Source organism: Crocodylus porosus, unplaced genomic scaffold, assembly GCF_001723895.1.
Source record: "Crocodylus porosus isolate Cpor-Errol unplaced genomic scaffold, CroPor_comp1, whole genome shotgun sequence".
Lineage (NCBI taxonomy): Eukaryota > Metazoa > Chordata > Crocodylia > Crocodylidae > Crocodylus > Crocodylus porosus.
The window spans coordinates 85,854,294-85,869,301 of NW_017728906.1; the positions used below are offsets into that span (position 1 = coordinate 85,854,294).

At 38.6% G+C, this 15,008-nt stretch overlaps 1 protein-coding gene across 2 annotated transcripts; it reads left to right on the forward strand.

Annotated features, from left to right (window-relative positions):
* The first annotated feature begins 1,574 nt into the window (after window positions 1-1,574).
* NMS (neuromedin S) lies at window positions 1,575-10,894 on the forward strand. 2 transcript variants are annotated; one of them, XM_019529508.1, is made up of 8 exons: window positions 1,575-1,652; window positions 4,313-4,372; window positions 4,481-4,507; window positions 4,597-4,650; window positions 7,201-7,233; window positions 7,630-7,671; window positions 8,833-8,883; window positions 10,447-10,894. In XM_019529508.1, the coding sequence occupies exons 2-7, from the start codon at window positions 4,328-4,330 to the stop codon at window positions 8,869-8,871; spliced, it is 240 nt and encodes a 79-aa protein (XP_019385053.1). In that variant the 5' UTR covers window positions 1,575-1,652; window positions 4,313-4,327; the 3' UTR covers window positions 8,872-8,883; window positions 10,447-10,894. The 2 variants fall into 2 exon arrangements, with proteins under 2 accessions (XP_019385053.1, XP_019385054.1); XM_019529509.1 differs by lacking the exon at window positions 1,575-1,652 and adding an exon at window positions 3,941-3,977.
* Window positions 10,895-15,008: the final 4,114 nt, after the last annotated feature.

The window sequence follows — 15,008 nt, forward strand, 5'->3', positions numbered from 1 at the left end:
GGAAGGAGCCCGCCCGGCCCCCTTCCCACTGCATCTCCGCTCCCCTCTAGCCGTGTCTGTGTCTCTAGCCATGCAACAAAGGGGCTGGAGACAGGTGCATAGATAGGTCTATAGATCAGAAGTCTAGAAGGACAGTTAGGTCTGTATATTTTTATGTGGATATAAACGGTCTATAGATATTTTAATAAATAGGTAGGTCTGTATAGATCTATATGTATAAGTTCTATACATAAGGTCTAGATAGATTTCTATAGATCTATATGTATAACCTCTATGTAGATAGCTTTATATATAGTCTATATAGATTGATCTAGATCTGTCTCTCTATATAAGGTCTATATGGATGGCTAGATCTAGATCTATCTGTCTATCTATCTAAGGACTATATAGATATATCTGAAGATGGTTCAAGGCAAAGATTGGGTTTATAAGTCACCTGTGTACGCACACAACTTAGCCTCTACCCCGCTCTTCTCTCTTTCCTCTCTCATTTTTCTCCTTTTTCCTCTCTTTCTCTCTCTTTTCTCCCTCCCTTTTTCTTTCCCACTTCCTTTCTCTCTTCTCTCCCACTGGATGCAGTGATGTTCATTTGCAAAAGATGAACAACATATCTATCTATCTATCTATCCATCTATCTAAAGTCTATATGGATCTATCTAGATCTATCTGTCTATCTATAAATAAGGTCTGTGCATCTATAGACCTGCCTGCTTGGAGCCCTGTTTGGAAATGCCAGCTCTGGGCTTCCACTCCTTTTTTTGACTATAGACAAAACCACTAGAGCCCTCCTCCTGTTGCACTGAGCTCCAGGCAAAATCATTTCAGCGCTGTGGATTATCCTAGGGAAGACTCTTGAGTTTCCCTTGGGGACTTGTGCATTAGGGGCTGGCACCTCCAGCCATCCTACTGTTGCATGCCCCTTTCCCGTCTTGCCCCGCTCTCTGAAGGGTTCATCTGGTCCAGAGCCTGCAGGCAAGGTGAGAAGGGGAACAATTTGATTCAGAGCTGCAGCCCCCTTGACTTTAGTGTGAAAGTGAACTTGTGAGATTGACTGCTCTGGCCCTTCCCAGGAGAAGCAGTCTAATGGCATTAAGATTGCTAATTAGGATTCATTAGGAGAGCAGTAAAGCACTGAACAGGCTACCCAGAGAAGTTATGGAATCTCCGTCTTTAGAGGTTTTTAAGTCCTGGATAGCTAAAGTCTTGGTGGGGATGAGATTCTAGGCATGGTCCTGCTTTGAGCAGGAGGTTGGGCCAGATAACATGAATGACTGGTGCCTCCTGAATCTGGGGGGCACCCACAGCAGCTGCTGATGGCAGTGGCCCTGTTGGGGCGGGGGGAGGCACCAGCCCTACCAACAGCATCAGTGTTGGCCATCAGGGGGGCACTAGCCCCACTGGGGGGGCATGTGCACCCCCATGCACCCCCTATCAGTCACCTATGTCAGATGATCTCCTGAGGTCCCTTCCAACCCTCATATTCTGCAGTTCTATTGGGGCTGGGGCACTCTGCTTGAGAACCACTGGGCTGGGAGTAACACCTCCACGTGAAACACAATGGCAAACGTGTAAGCACATGCTAACTTATTTGATTTATTTTTAAGCAACTGGCACTGTGTTTCAGTCAATGGACAGAGCTCAACCAACGCCAGGTAAATGGGCTTTCTAATACACTGGCCCACATTCTTCTATGTACTTTAGATATTATGCATTTTAACAGTCCCAGCAGTGGTGGGGTACAGATAGCTTCCCCTCCCCCCTCCCTTCTGCTTTACCTGTGGCAGGATAAAGTGCTTTGGGGTCTTTGGACAATGTGACTTAGAGTTGTCTGACAGGGTGGATTGTGTAGGTTTGAGGAGTAGATTAGTCAAGAACATGTATGGGATAGTGTGGGTAGGGATGATCCTGCCATGAGCAGGGGATTACACAAGATGACCCCTAGATGCCCCTTCCAGTCCTAATTTTCTATGATTCTATGAGAGTATAAATGCCTCTTTAAGTCTCCTCTGAGGTGTTGCTCAATGTTTCTGCTGCCTTATGGTCTATTTTCCTTGCCTATATAACTTCATCCTCTTATTCTCACTGTTGCTATACTGATAACAATAGATTTGTTAAGCAACCTACTGCCCGGTCCTTTTCCCTGGGCTGCCTGCATTGTTCAGTAAAACTGCTGTCTCCTCTCTAAATGGTTCATCTGGTCCAGAGCATGCAGGCAACTAAGAAGGTGAACAACTTGATTCAGCTGTATAGCCCCCCTGAAATTCAATGTGAAATCAAACTCATGAGATTTCTTCTCCTGACAAGGGCAGAAAAAATCTCTACTTATTATAGCAGCTGGTATAATGAAAGTCCAGTCATTTGTACTGAATTCTTCACCTTGGGGTCCTTACTGGAAAATGCATACTAAATCTGTTGTCCAGGTGCAATGTAGTAGAGGAAAGACCCTCCCCACCCCCCAACACTTCCACTGGAGATTGCCATGTTTCTTATTTAGTGGGAATAATACATACAAATCCAAGCCCTGTCAACATCAGAATTCCTGTTGACTTCACATGGTGTCAGGTTTTCACTCTCATCTTTGCTGTGTTGCTTTATTGAATCTTGACCATTGAAGTCATTGCAGATTTATCTACTGGCTTCAATAGACTTCATATTGGACTCCAAAATAGTTGTTGTCTCTGTACATGACCGAGCTAGAAGTTTTCTAACTTGTCCTACAGGCAAATTGTTCCTGATCAGATATAGTATAAACAGGGCACAGGGGGGAGCCCAATTCAGAATAACCTGAGATTAATTAAATGACTCCCATCCACTTTAGTGGAGCTTAGGTCTGCACCACTGTGAACAACCTCTGACAACATGGAAGAGCAATGATAGGTGAAATGGAGTATAGATTGAAATCTTCTTGTCAATGGCTTTCTAAGCCTCTTTCCATTTTAAATACCTCCTATGTAATTCTGCTTGCTTTGTGGGCAATATGTGGCTTGGTTGATAATATTAACAACATTCTATCACTTTTTACCTGATAAAATACATTAGTTATATCTGATAACAGCTCCAGTATTCATAATCCCACTGTCTGACCTTAGTTGTAATGCTATGGGCTTCAACAGAATCATTTATTAAAATGAAAGACAAATCAGGTGTTACCTCTAGAGTCATATGCAAAAACATACCATAAATCAGGATGGATAAAAATCAACAATTTTTTTAAATTAAAAAAAATCAGATTTTTTTTATTTAATTGTATTTTTTTATTTTTTGTTAATCTTTTAAAAAAAATAAACCTATATAAAATAGTTTTAATTTAAGATATATTAAAGCTCAAAGATATCATCATGGAATAGGGATTATACCTTCTAATTATATACTATTTGAGACAATATAGTCATGTAATTTTTTAGAAAAGTTCTATAAATGGGTCACAACAGGCCATGGAATATATTAGGGACCCAATTTTATGGGGTTCCTAGAGGCTTCTCTATAAATTAGTAAAGATTAAATAAAACCACTCTACCCAATGGGACTTAGTGCTTAGTCTAGAAGATCCCATTAAGCATCCCATTAAACTAAGCATCTCTGTGATGCTGTTTCAGTTCTCAAACTGTGGATTTGTGGCTCAAGATGACATCCTTGTTAACAGAAGTATATGGAGATAAGAGATAACAGACCTGAGATTACACACCCATCCCTCTATTGTCTCTCTGCAAGTTATGTGTATACAGAGTCAAGACCTTACCTGTCTCTAAAAGTGCAACATTTCAAGAATTTAAATGAATAAAGGATTGTTGGGGGTGGTGTAGATCTGGGCTAAAAGGAACAGTCTGGAGATAAATGCAAGGAGGGAGAGGCAGTAGAAACAAAAGAGAAACATTTTGAGCAGAATTTTGTTGAAATTGCAAAATACTTCCGTAATAACCACCTTGCAGCAGCTGCTCTGAAGAAAGTAGGAGGAACCAAATTAACTCTCCCACAAGGTGTGCAATGGAACTCAGTAGTTGACTGTTTTGAATGATATATTGAGAACTTAATCTAGTGACAATTTGTGAACAAAATCATGACAAAATAGATGGAATTGTCATAGCCAAAGTTCCCAACATTGAGCTAAAGAGAAATGTAGAACATATGCTGGCTATCCTGAAGCCTATTTCTGTAGCCTTGAACAAAAGTTACATCAAACAACAAGAATGCAATTTTTGTAGAAAATAATGATTAAATTGAGGCTTCCTGACTACTGATTTAAATCTTGATTTAAGTCAAATCCACCCAGCCACAAATATAAATGTGTGTTAAAATATTATTTGTCTTTTAGATCTCCAGTTCTTTTATGGATCTTTGTAACTCCATATTTAATAGCATGCAGATAGCTGAGGTAAGATCTAATGACTTTTTTTTTTTTTTTTACTTTAAAAAAATTTCTCAGCACTTCTCTCCAGCCAAATAGAGTTAAACACTCTATCATCATCATTATCTTTACTAGGAAAATAGCGAGGAAATATATAAAAGAGTAAGTATTGCTTCCTGGTAGTAATTTGTACATAACATTCACTCTTGGATTCCATAAAGCTATTTACTAAATTTGCTCTTTTTATGCAGTTTTTATTTCACTACTCAAGAGCTCAAGATTCAGCATATCCACTTAAAAATGGGGTCAGTATTTTAACATCATCATCACTTTTGTGTAGCACAGGCTTAAATGTGTTAACAACATACTCACTAGGCTGTGGGACAGCAAGATACATTATTTCCATGCCCAAGTTAAACATTTATGAACTGCTCCACTGATTTTTAGTGGGGCTGTTTCTGTGCTTGAGGTTCATGGCTATGACATAGTGACTTCCCTTAATTCATACCATCTGCTACCAATGTCAGTAGCAGGCTTAGAGCTACTTCTCACCTGATATAACTGTATAATTCTTGCTATTCAAGAAACATACCTACAGAAGTCCCAGAATCTTTTGGACCTTGTTTATATATGATTGACTTTGGCTAGAAAAGAGAAAGATGTTGCCATGAAGTCTGTTTTGGACAGTATGTCTCAGATCATGAGTAATGTCTTTAATTACAGGGAGTGCTCTGATGAGATCCTCTAGCCACCTTCTTGCCAATTCCTTGATTTTATTATAATTTTAATCCTATTATTTAATTACTAAAAAGCATAATACTTACATTGTTTTCTATTGAAAATAAGAAAGAAGGGAAAAAAACAACCCTTGGGTTCTGCTTATCTAGTAAATATATTTAAAGTAACATTAGCGTAACCTGCAGATCGCTCATTAGAAGCCTTCCAAAATCATCTGGATAGCGCTGGTAAGACTATTGTCCTGCAATAGTCCTGAAGTGGTTCATGCTAGGTAATCATAATCATTGTTCCAGGCTGAAAGATAATTTCATATAGTATTTTTTCATGTAGCAGTTTGTGTCAGGGTCTCTAGTATTTCAGGCCCATATTGGATGCTTTAAGAATGGTTAGGATACAAGATTAGGTTCAAAGGTGGAAGAAGCCTTGTACACACCTATTTGTGATATGAATATCCCTTTCTTCAGCTGTCCCGAAAGCTTAGGATTTTTTCTGAACACCATGGACACAATATGCTAAATTAGCTATAGTAGAAACTGGCACACATCCTTTTGATTTCAGGTGGAGCTGGATATCCTTACATAGTCCTAGGGCTTTATTTTTTGGGAAATTGAGGGGCTTAATCTAATTTAGATCAAAATTAGATTAAAACATTAAGAGAGTGTTTTAATGAAAGGGATAGAATCCAGACCCCACTAAAGGCAATGACGCACTCCCACTGAAGTCACAGGGCTAAAATTCCACCTGAGTTGTGGAATATTTCTTAAAGAACTAAGTAGAACTGTTTTGCATATGTCTTACAGCTGGCATATTCAAAGGATCGTAATGGAGTTACACACCCAAACCTCACTGAGGATCAGCTGAACTTAGTTCCATAACCACAATAGACTTCTTTGAAAATTCCACCTAATAAAATGACAAAGTGCTGCTAAAATGCTCATATTTTGCCTTGGTTCCTCTCCAGAATAAATTCACATATATAAAAAAATATTAGTCGAGCTCTTGGGACCCCTAGGCTCTCTAGACCACTGAGCCAGAGTGTTTGAATGTTTCATGTTCAGTGATCATTTTATTACAAACCTAGTGTTCACAATATTTTTTTATTGTAGTCTTCCCTTCTGCATCCTTTAATGCGCCTTGCTCCAAAGCTCTCAGAGGGAAGAACGAAAAGATTCCTTGATCCAGTATGCACTTGTTCTTCCATAGTATTGTATGGCACCAACAGTGCATGTCAATTGTAAATCATTGTCTTAATGCTCGAATTGAGAACAGTTAACAAGGGGAAGTCCCTTTGCCTTATGCCCTATGCTCCAATTTGCCTTCCCTTCTCCTCAGGTTTTATATAAATGTCAGTTCCTCTCCTTTACTCTTTCTCTTTCTGTCTTTTCCCTGTGCCATGTCCTCTCTTTTACTCTCATCTACATTTTACTTACCCATCTTTAAAACCTCCCCATGATAACTGCACCCATTCAGCAGTGTAGTTGCTGCTTCCATTCACCTCTGCTGATAAGAATGCACTGGCTCTTCCCATTCCAGCCCCAGTTTTACAATCTGATCAGCCCTCCCACCCCCAACAGATTACAGGTTCTAGCCCTGACTGACAGGGTTTTTTCTTGCTCCCCCTGAAGTCAGTGGTGCAACTTCCAGTGACTTCGGTGATGCAGAATTCAGCCCAAAATGAATAATCTCCTAAAGAACAAGTGCAGCATGAGCAGAGAGCAGGTGAAGCAGCTGTAATCAGATTAAAAACTGATGAAAATATGAAAGGTGGGGAGTACCCATATTTTAACAAATCATTGCTTTGCAACTGGGTGAATGGTGTTCCCACTGTTTTCCTCAATTCCAGTACTGCGTTGTCCTCAAGAGCATGATGGTGTAGTTTTGAACTAAAGTGAAAGCAGCATGCAGTTTGCTAACAGTTGGTTATAGCAATACTTAAATGCATCAACTTTGATATGCTGTTACAATTCCTATCTGTGTTTGTATTTAATACTCTCTCTTCCAATAAACTGAATTGGAGCAGCCTGATTAATCCTCCAGTGCTGATGATTATGAGAAATCAAAATAAATCTCATGAATGGAAGGATTCATTAAAACTAATATGCACTATCACCTTGCAGGAACAAATTGCTACTGCAGAGTTTACAAAGAAGGTACACTAACATAAGAAACAAGTGGGGGATTTTTTTAAATGGTCAAGACTATAGTTGTACTAAAGTAGCTCACTTTGCTTCTAGAATATTATCTATCACTTCTAAAGCTACCTTCACTTTTTCTAAACCCTTGCAGGACCATATTAAAATACCAGAACTGAATATATTTACATCACAGAAAATGGATGGTTCTTGACAATAACCTGTGGGTATTAATATTTAATCAGTACCTCAGCAGAATGGGCATCAAAGACTATTGGCATGCAGCTATTTGCATGCTGTTGAAAAGGTTCCTGAATTACTGATACATTGACAAAACGATGCTGAGACTTATTGGTATATCCATGAAATTATCATTTCCAATATTGTGTTAATGGTCTGTGTTTTAATTTACAGGATAGTCCTGGTACCATGGGACGACCCTTTTTTCTTTTTAGGGTAACTTATTTTTCACTTTCTTTTCCCATCTCTTATTCAGTTCTGTACTATCTGTATGAAAGAATATAGAGCTATTTTCATTAGAAATTCTTGTGGCCCTCATTCTATAGCCACATAGTCATCTCTTAGAAAGTGCAGGGTACGGACACACGTACATATGGAGCTGTTTCAAAAGGGCAGTAGCTGTTACATGTGAACAAGCCACGCATACAGATTTATCAAAGTTTTATGGAAGTTGAAATGGTTTTGCTATATTAGTATAATGCCTGGCTTGTCCACACATAATTAGAGGTGCCAGCTGCTGCCCTTTTGAAAGGTTCCCCTTTTAAAAATGATTCCAAATGGCATGCATGTCCATACTGTCATACATCCTTGTGATTAGACCAAAGAACCAGGAAGGACAGTGAGATTCTGGACAGTAATGGACATTCTGGTACATTGGCTGATTCTTCAAATGGTACCCCCAGAGCTGTTCTACCTAGAGGTTTCCACCCTCAACTCTGTTTAAAGTGCTAATACTAATTTATTAGACAAATATAAGAACACCGTTCAAACAGTTCAGACAGCATGCCCAGTGGGTGATAGTATATAATGCACAAGAAAATGAAATACCAGAAGCAAAATTGGAAATGATGAAAATAATCTCTAGCTCATTTCTTTCTCATTGGACTGTTGCTTCTTCGTCCAAGGTGAATATATTGCTGATGCTGTTGTTACCTAGACTGAATTAATGCAACTGGTTTTCACAAGCCTCCATCAAGACAGCAAGAAAATTTAGTTAACAAGGGAACCTGATTCAGCAGGGTACTTAAACACATGCTTTAAAAATATACCAGCATCCCGAGTAATTTCAGTCGAACTACTCATATGTGTAGAGCTAGGCCTGTTTATCTGGTGAAACTAGGGCCAAGATGCTGAATGAGAATTCAGTCAGCCAGGCTTTTATCTCTAGGTGCAGAAGCTCAGCAAACATATCCAACACTGTGGCAAATCACCTCATCCACACTATTTAAAAACACCATCTTCATTCAACACATTATCCATTTGAGACAAAATTGTAAGATTTCTCAACCATCTTAAATGTACTAGGAGAGACACATTTCAATGTATTTTATATGACATCTGTGCTTCAATATGATTATTTAAATATTACATTTTCAGCCTCGAAATGGAAGGACTATTGAAGATGGTGGAATGTAGGCCATCCAGAAGGTGATGTTTACAATGTTTAATCAACAAATAGAAGAGTCTTTGAGACAGAAGGACTTATTTATATCTTGTTGCAAACCTAGGCCTGGGCATTACTAGTTGCTCTATACAGGTACTGGGCATCTTACAGGGACCCAGCTTGCAGTCCACATTGTGGATATAGACAACTAATGAGGTTTGATCTGTTTCTTTAAAGGGTTCATCATGAATGAGTTGTCGTGCTCTTTAAAGAGAGGTTAGCAATGTAAAACAAAAATCCTTTTGTTTTCCTATTCCACACTTGGAAATATTTGCACAGAACCCAAAAAGCATGTTAGGTGCTTCACCCTATGTAACTACATTTCTGTCTCATGTAATCTGGCACTCAATGGATTTATTCAAGGAAGAACAAAATTATGAATTAAACACTAATAAAACAAAATTTTGCCCTAATATATTTACAATCTAAAGCTGCTCAAACATATTAGAATGAGCTGGTGTGGATCTCTGCATTCCTTTGACATCAGGATTAGAACCTAATTTTAGATGAACTACAGTAACAAACAGTAGGTGTGGATGCGTGAACAACGACAAAGGTTTTAAAATAGCTTTGCATGACTGGCTCAGTGTTGGGGTATATACATCATGATAATGATAATTGCATGGTACTGGTGAAAAACATAGTAGATATTCATCTTGAAAGGAAGGCATGTATCTGTGATGTCTCCCCCATTTTTCTAAATGCAGACATTGTTACTTTTCTCCTTGCAATATCAGAATAATTTACTCTGCGTCTAGTGATGGTTGTGGATACAAAAATGAGTCTTCAGTGTTAATCTGTTTAAGGAGGAAAAGAGGCTTGTGCAAAAGAGAACCTGATTCATACAGTGTGGTGCATAATAAGGTGCTGAATAAAAGCAAGACCACTCCTGTTTGTATGTGAACCCCTGATCTGTGGATTCCTAATGTTTCCAAAATCTGTCCCAGGACTATTAATTTTTATAGAAGTTTGCAAGCTGATCTTCCAAAACAAAAACTAACCAGCTGAACAACAGAAACAAGGGAAATGGACTGCACCTAGACAAGGTTTAACTATAGTCAACTTATGAGCATAATTTAAATATTTTGGGTGAATTTCACCCTGTGCATAGAGCCAACCAGGTCTTTTTTGTAATCCAAGCTAAGTGCTAGGACTGAACTATAATTTATGAAGTACGATGGCCTCCTGCCACTGAACAGTGCATCCTGAAAGGCGTTAACTGAGTGGGGTATAAGGTAAACACTCTACACCTCAACACTTGAGAAGGAAGGCTATGAAATGGAGGTAGATCATGGTGATGAAAGAAAGAATTATGTAGGGAAGAAGGATTTGTATACGAGTGCTGACTTCGCCGGTTCGGATCAGCATACTACACTTAAGATATTTATCCTAAACTTTCTGGTTTCCATTATTATTTGAATGGCTAGAAGTTTGTGCCAGTTCATTTCTAGTTTGGTGATCCAAATAACATAACTGAATTTCTTTTAATATTACAGCTCAAGAGCACAACACAGACTGTAATGCTAACATGAGCTAATTTCTTTCAGATTTCCATGGAGCATGAAGTTAACAGGGTGACTGCTTAGCCCATAATCAGACCTGATTTATACAAGGAAAAGAAACCTCCTCTTGAACTATTTGGGCTGAATCCTATTCCACTTATTAAGTGATAAATTCACTAAGACACCCAAATGTGATCCTATTCCACCCTGCTTGACCTTTTGAAAAACCGTTAATACATCTACTTTTAAAATATGGCATCATCTTAGCTATCACACTAATAAATAACAAAAAGCAGCAAGGAAGAAAAAGAAACCCTACCTTACGTTAATAGTTTTTCAAAGACAAAATAGGATGGAATAGGATTGTACTTAGGTGCCTAAAACCACTTAGGCACCTAATAGGTAGAATAGGATCTGGCCCCTTGTCTATTGTAAGCGACTCACTTGTCTAGAGTATACTGTTCCATCAAATAAATTTGCAATTGTTAATCACTTTTCTACTCCTGTGTATTTTTTCCTTGTGCTGTGGTAGACACCTGTATACACATCGCTCAGTGGTACATGGGCTTAGCAATGATGTTGTTTCACTGTTTGTTTTCTTTGGCTCCAATCATCTGAAAAGAAAAAATCAGGACAATTATGACCATTTGGTGAAAAGCCACCTTCAGATATTTCTCATAGGGCACATCTACACATGACGCTATGGCACCGTAGCAATGCACTACAGCGATGTAGTGTCCATTGGCAAGAACTGTGATGCAGCAGCGACTTCACCATAGCAACACACTCCCCTGGTATAGGACACCGCTACAGCAAAGTAGCTTCTAAAAATAACCATGTGTTGCACGTACGGCACAGTACAGGCTCTTACTCCTCCATGATTTAGTATTTCCTTTTGGAAGTATTAAATCACAGTTCAGTAACAATATCACCATAGTGACATGTGTAAATGCACCCATAATCTATTTTCTGTTTACAATAGCTTCTTTAATAGATTAATGATAAACATTCCCTTTCTAGGAATAGAGTAAATTTTCCTTAGGATTTCTGGGAATACATGCTCTATCCCAAAAAGCAAAGGGGAATATATTAACATATATTGCATCATAAGCATATTCTTGAATAAATAATCTTCAAAAGAGAACAAAATGCTGACCACAGTAACTACTGGGTTCAAATAATCTATTCTTAGTATCAGTGACCAATAACAGTTGCTATTTACAGACCCCGTTTGCCTAAACAAATTACACAAATGTGAGATCTAATCTGTCTTGTCCACACTTTTTAAATTAAAGAACAAATAAAGAGCCAAATTCTGAGTACATGTACCATCCATTGACCTCACATGGTTAGGTTTGTCCAGCAGTCAGTCAAAGTTGAACACTAAGATATAGGGGAAATAAATTGCCAATGAATGTAGCAAATTCTCTATTCCTTGTAATGTTCACATGCCTTTCTGGAAGGTGTGCTTAAGCCAAACAAATAAGCTTTTAGAAGGTACTATGGAACCACAAATAATTACATACAATATATAGGAGTGAGTGAATAAAGTTTCTGGCCTTTGAGACATACAACATCAGATTAGACCAGGGGTTCTCAAACTTTTCTTTTTCAAGTGGTCTGCAAAATTGCTAGAGGTCTTGGCAGACTGCTTAAACTTTTTTTTTGTTCTACAAATCAAAGCACACAACTCATATTTTAATATCAGTAGTCTTACCTTACAAGTACAGATATTCTTGATTGTTCCACAACTTTTCTGGGAACCACCTGATTGGAGCTCACGGATCAGTGGTGGTTTGCAGACCACAGTTTGAGAACATCTGGACTAGACAATCTAGTGGCTCTTTCTGGCTTTAAAAATCTAAATGTATTAGATTAAACTGTTGACAAGTACCCAGTAATACATAGTTGAAATAATAATCTAAACTAATTTCTAAATTAACTATCCAGTTTGGAAAAAAATTGTGGGCAATGTTGACTGCTATATGTACAGGTTTCTAATGGATGCCATTGGAAATATTCTTTTTCCCCAACAGATAAGATATGGTCAGTGGGAAACAGGCAAACAAAGGTGGAGAAACAATCTCTGTTTATTTGGTTATGACTTAAGAAAATTGAGAGATCAAAATTAGGGTTAGGAGTTCCCAAATTTTGTTCATGGAAGGCTATATAGGTGTCATGACATCATGCTGGGGGTCATAAAACAAAATGAATCTATGATGCAATACGTCAATAGATTTAACAGAATATGCCTTACACATGCAAGGTTAAAATTAAGGTAAATACAAAGCTGTTACAAAGGTTTGTCGATCTTTTACTAATGAACAGCCAATTACTACAGCCTCAATCAGTTGAATCTGTCAAGGACCTATGCCATTGAAAAAGTTTCTTTCCAGGCTGCATGCAAATACTTCGCTGGCCATAAGTTACCCATGGACCTCACTTTGGGAGATCCTATAGCATTTATAATGGTATAAGAGGGTCTATGGCCAAGTGGTAGCTCATCTTGACTGCCAGAACAATATGTTGGAAACAATTATACTATTCAAACATTTTCCCAGGAACGAAGTGTTGCATCAGGATAAACATGCTTTCCAGCAGTAGCAATAAGGGAACACTCGGTGGAGGTGTACACTGCAATTTTTCATAGGTTTGCTTATGAGGAAGTCATATGCCAATAAGACCATAGGTGGCAAGAACCTCACTGATATCTTTAGCAGGGGGATAAGGGAGAGTTTATGCATATGGAAGCCTGTGAGCCAACTAATGGCAAAAAAATTCCTCCCCAAACTGTAGAGGAATAAGATAGCCTGTTAGTTAGTTCACAGCACTTCAGACCTCCTGTGGTCTATTTCTGTCCCTCTATCTGTGACCTTCAGTTCAGCAAAGAAATTAAGCATGTGCTTACAAAATACTCATGTGCTTAACTTCTGTTGATGGGAACAGGACTAATATTTGCTTACATGCTGAACTGAGGATCATTGTGCTTAGCGTTAAGCGGGTGTTTTACTGAAAGGGACCTGTGTGTATTAATTTCTACCTTTGTTTATCCATTTTTAAGAGGAGACTCCATACCTGTCTCCAGGAGTATTGTGAGGTTTAATTAATTAGTGTTCAAAAATTTCTTTGAGAAGCTCAGTAAAAGCAAAGAATAAATGTGAATGAAGTTGGTTAACGCCCAATGCTTGTGAGAAAACATTGACAGTTTGAGGATTTGTCTGAAATTGAACTAAATTCAGGGTCTGGGATAGAAGTAATTATAAAATGAGGGCCAGAGCAAGACACCCTGAGTACAATAAATAGTATCTTACTCCAGGAGAATGCCACTGAGGGCACATCTACACAAGACGCTTAACACAAAGTAGTCTAATAACACTGCACAGTAATGTGCCAGGCTAAAACTACACTAATATGCTACTGCATAGTAAGTGTCATTAAAAAACCATGTGCTGGTGCTACTGCACAGTAACTGTATTTACTGCGCACTTAGCACTTCATTAAGCAAGTACTAAACTAAATGTGCAGTAATTACCCCACATTAATGAACATTACTGAATATCAATGACCCTGAGATCATTAGGCCACTAGTGAAGTAGTGGTATTCAACATGAGTAATAGTATAAGAGTTTAGCTTTAAAAATAAGTCACTGGTGTTTTGTTTTTTGGGTTCTTTTATGATTGGCCCTGGTCCAGCATGTACATAAACACTCTGCTGGATTACAGTCCATACTTCTCAGGTCTACATTATTCATATTTATCTGCATGATACTTGTAAATGAAGCAGAGTTTTGCTTACTGTTTTTTCCACTGACTTCAGAGCTGCCATCATTCCTCTGCTGCAAGAATCAGATTAATTCTGCAACAGTCAGGAGAAGCATCATTGCATTTAGTTCCTCTACAGTACCATGCAGGTACTGGTGGTCTCTGAAAGGGCTGGCACTAAAGCTAATGAGAAACAGATATGCTTGTAATGTAGAAATTTGTAAATAATAGATCTAGTGGTGTGCTTATGATGATAGCTGCTGGTGTGGAGGTACCTATGGTGGTCAGTTGATTTCCAGTATTATGGTGGTGATACAGCCATTGCCAACTGTCACAGTGATGTTCAAGAAATGACTTTTCAGAGCAGAGTATTCCAGAGTCAGTTAGATGAAGGAGTGGAAGTTGTTAAAGTCCTGGTAGAATTTCTCCAGAGAATCCTTCTAGGGATGTGCAAAGCAGGCCCTATTTGATTTGGATTCGGCCTGAATCAGGGACAGTGATTCGATTAGTTGATTCTGATCATTGTCCCTGATTCGATTTGGCCAAATCCGAATCTGAAGATTTGATGCCGATTCAGGGAATCGGCAATTCAGACAGACACAGCTTTAAAAGATTTTTCTACATACCTTGAGGTAGCAGGCATGGCTCGTGGTTGGATAGTCACTGATAAAAACAAACTGGGATTGTATTGCACCATGGGTAGAGCAGCATATTCCAGAGAGCTAAGGATCTCCCACTAAAAAAAATGGCCATCAACCCCTGTCATGGAAATTTTTGAGTATGTGCTGCCAGTACAGAAGAGGTTAAACTGACATGCGCGGTTTGAAGCTGTGAGTGGAAATTTC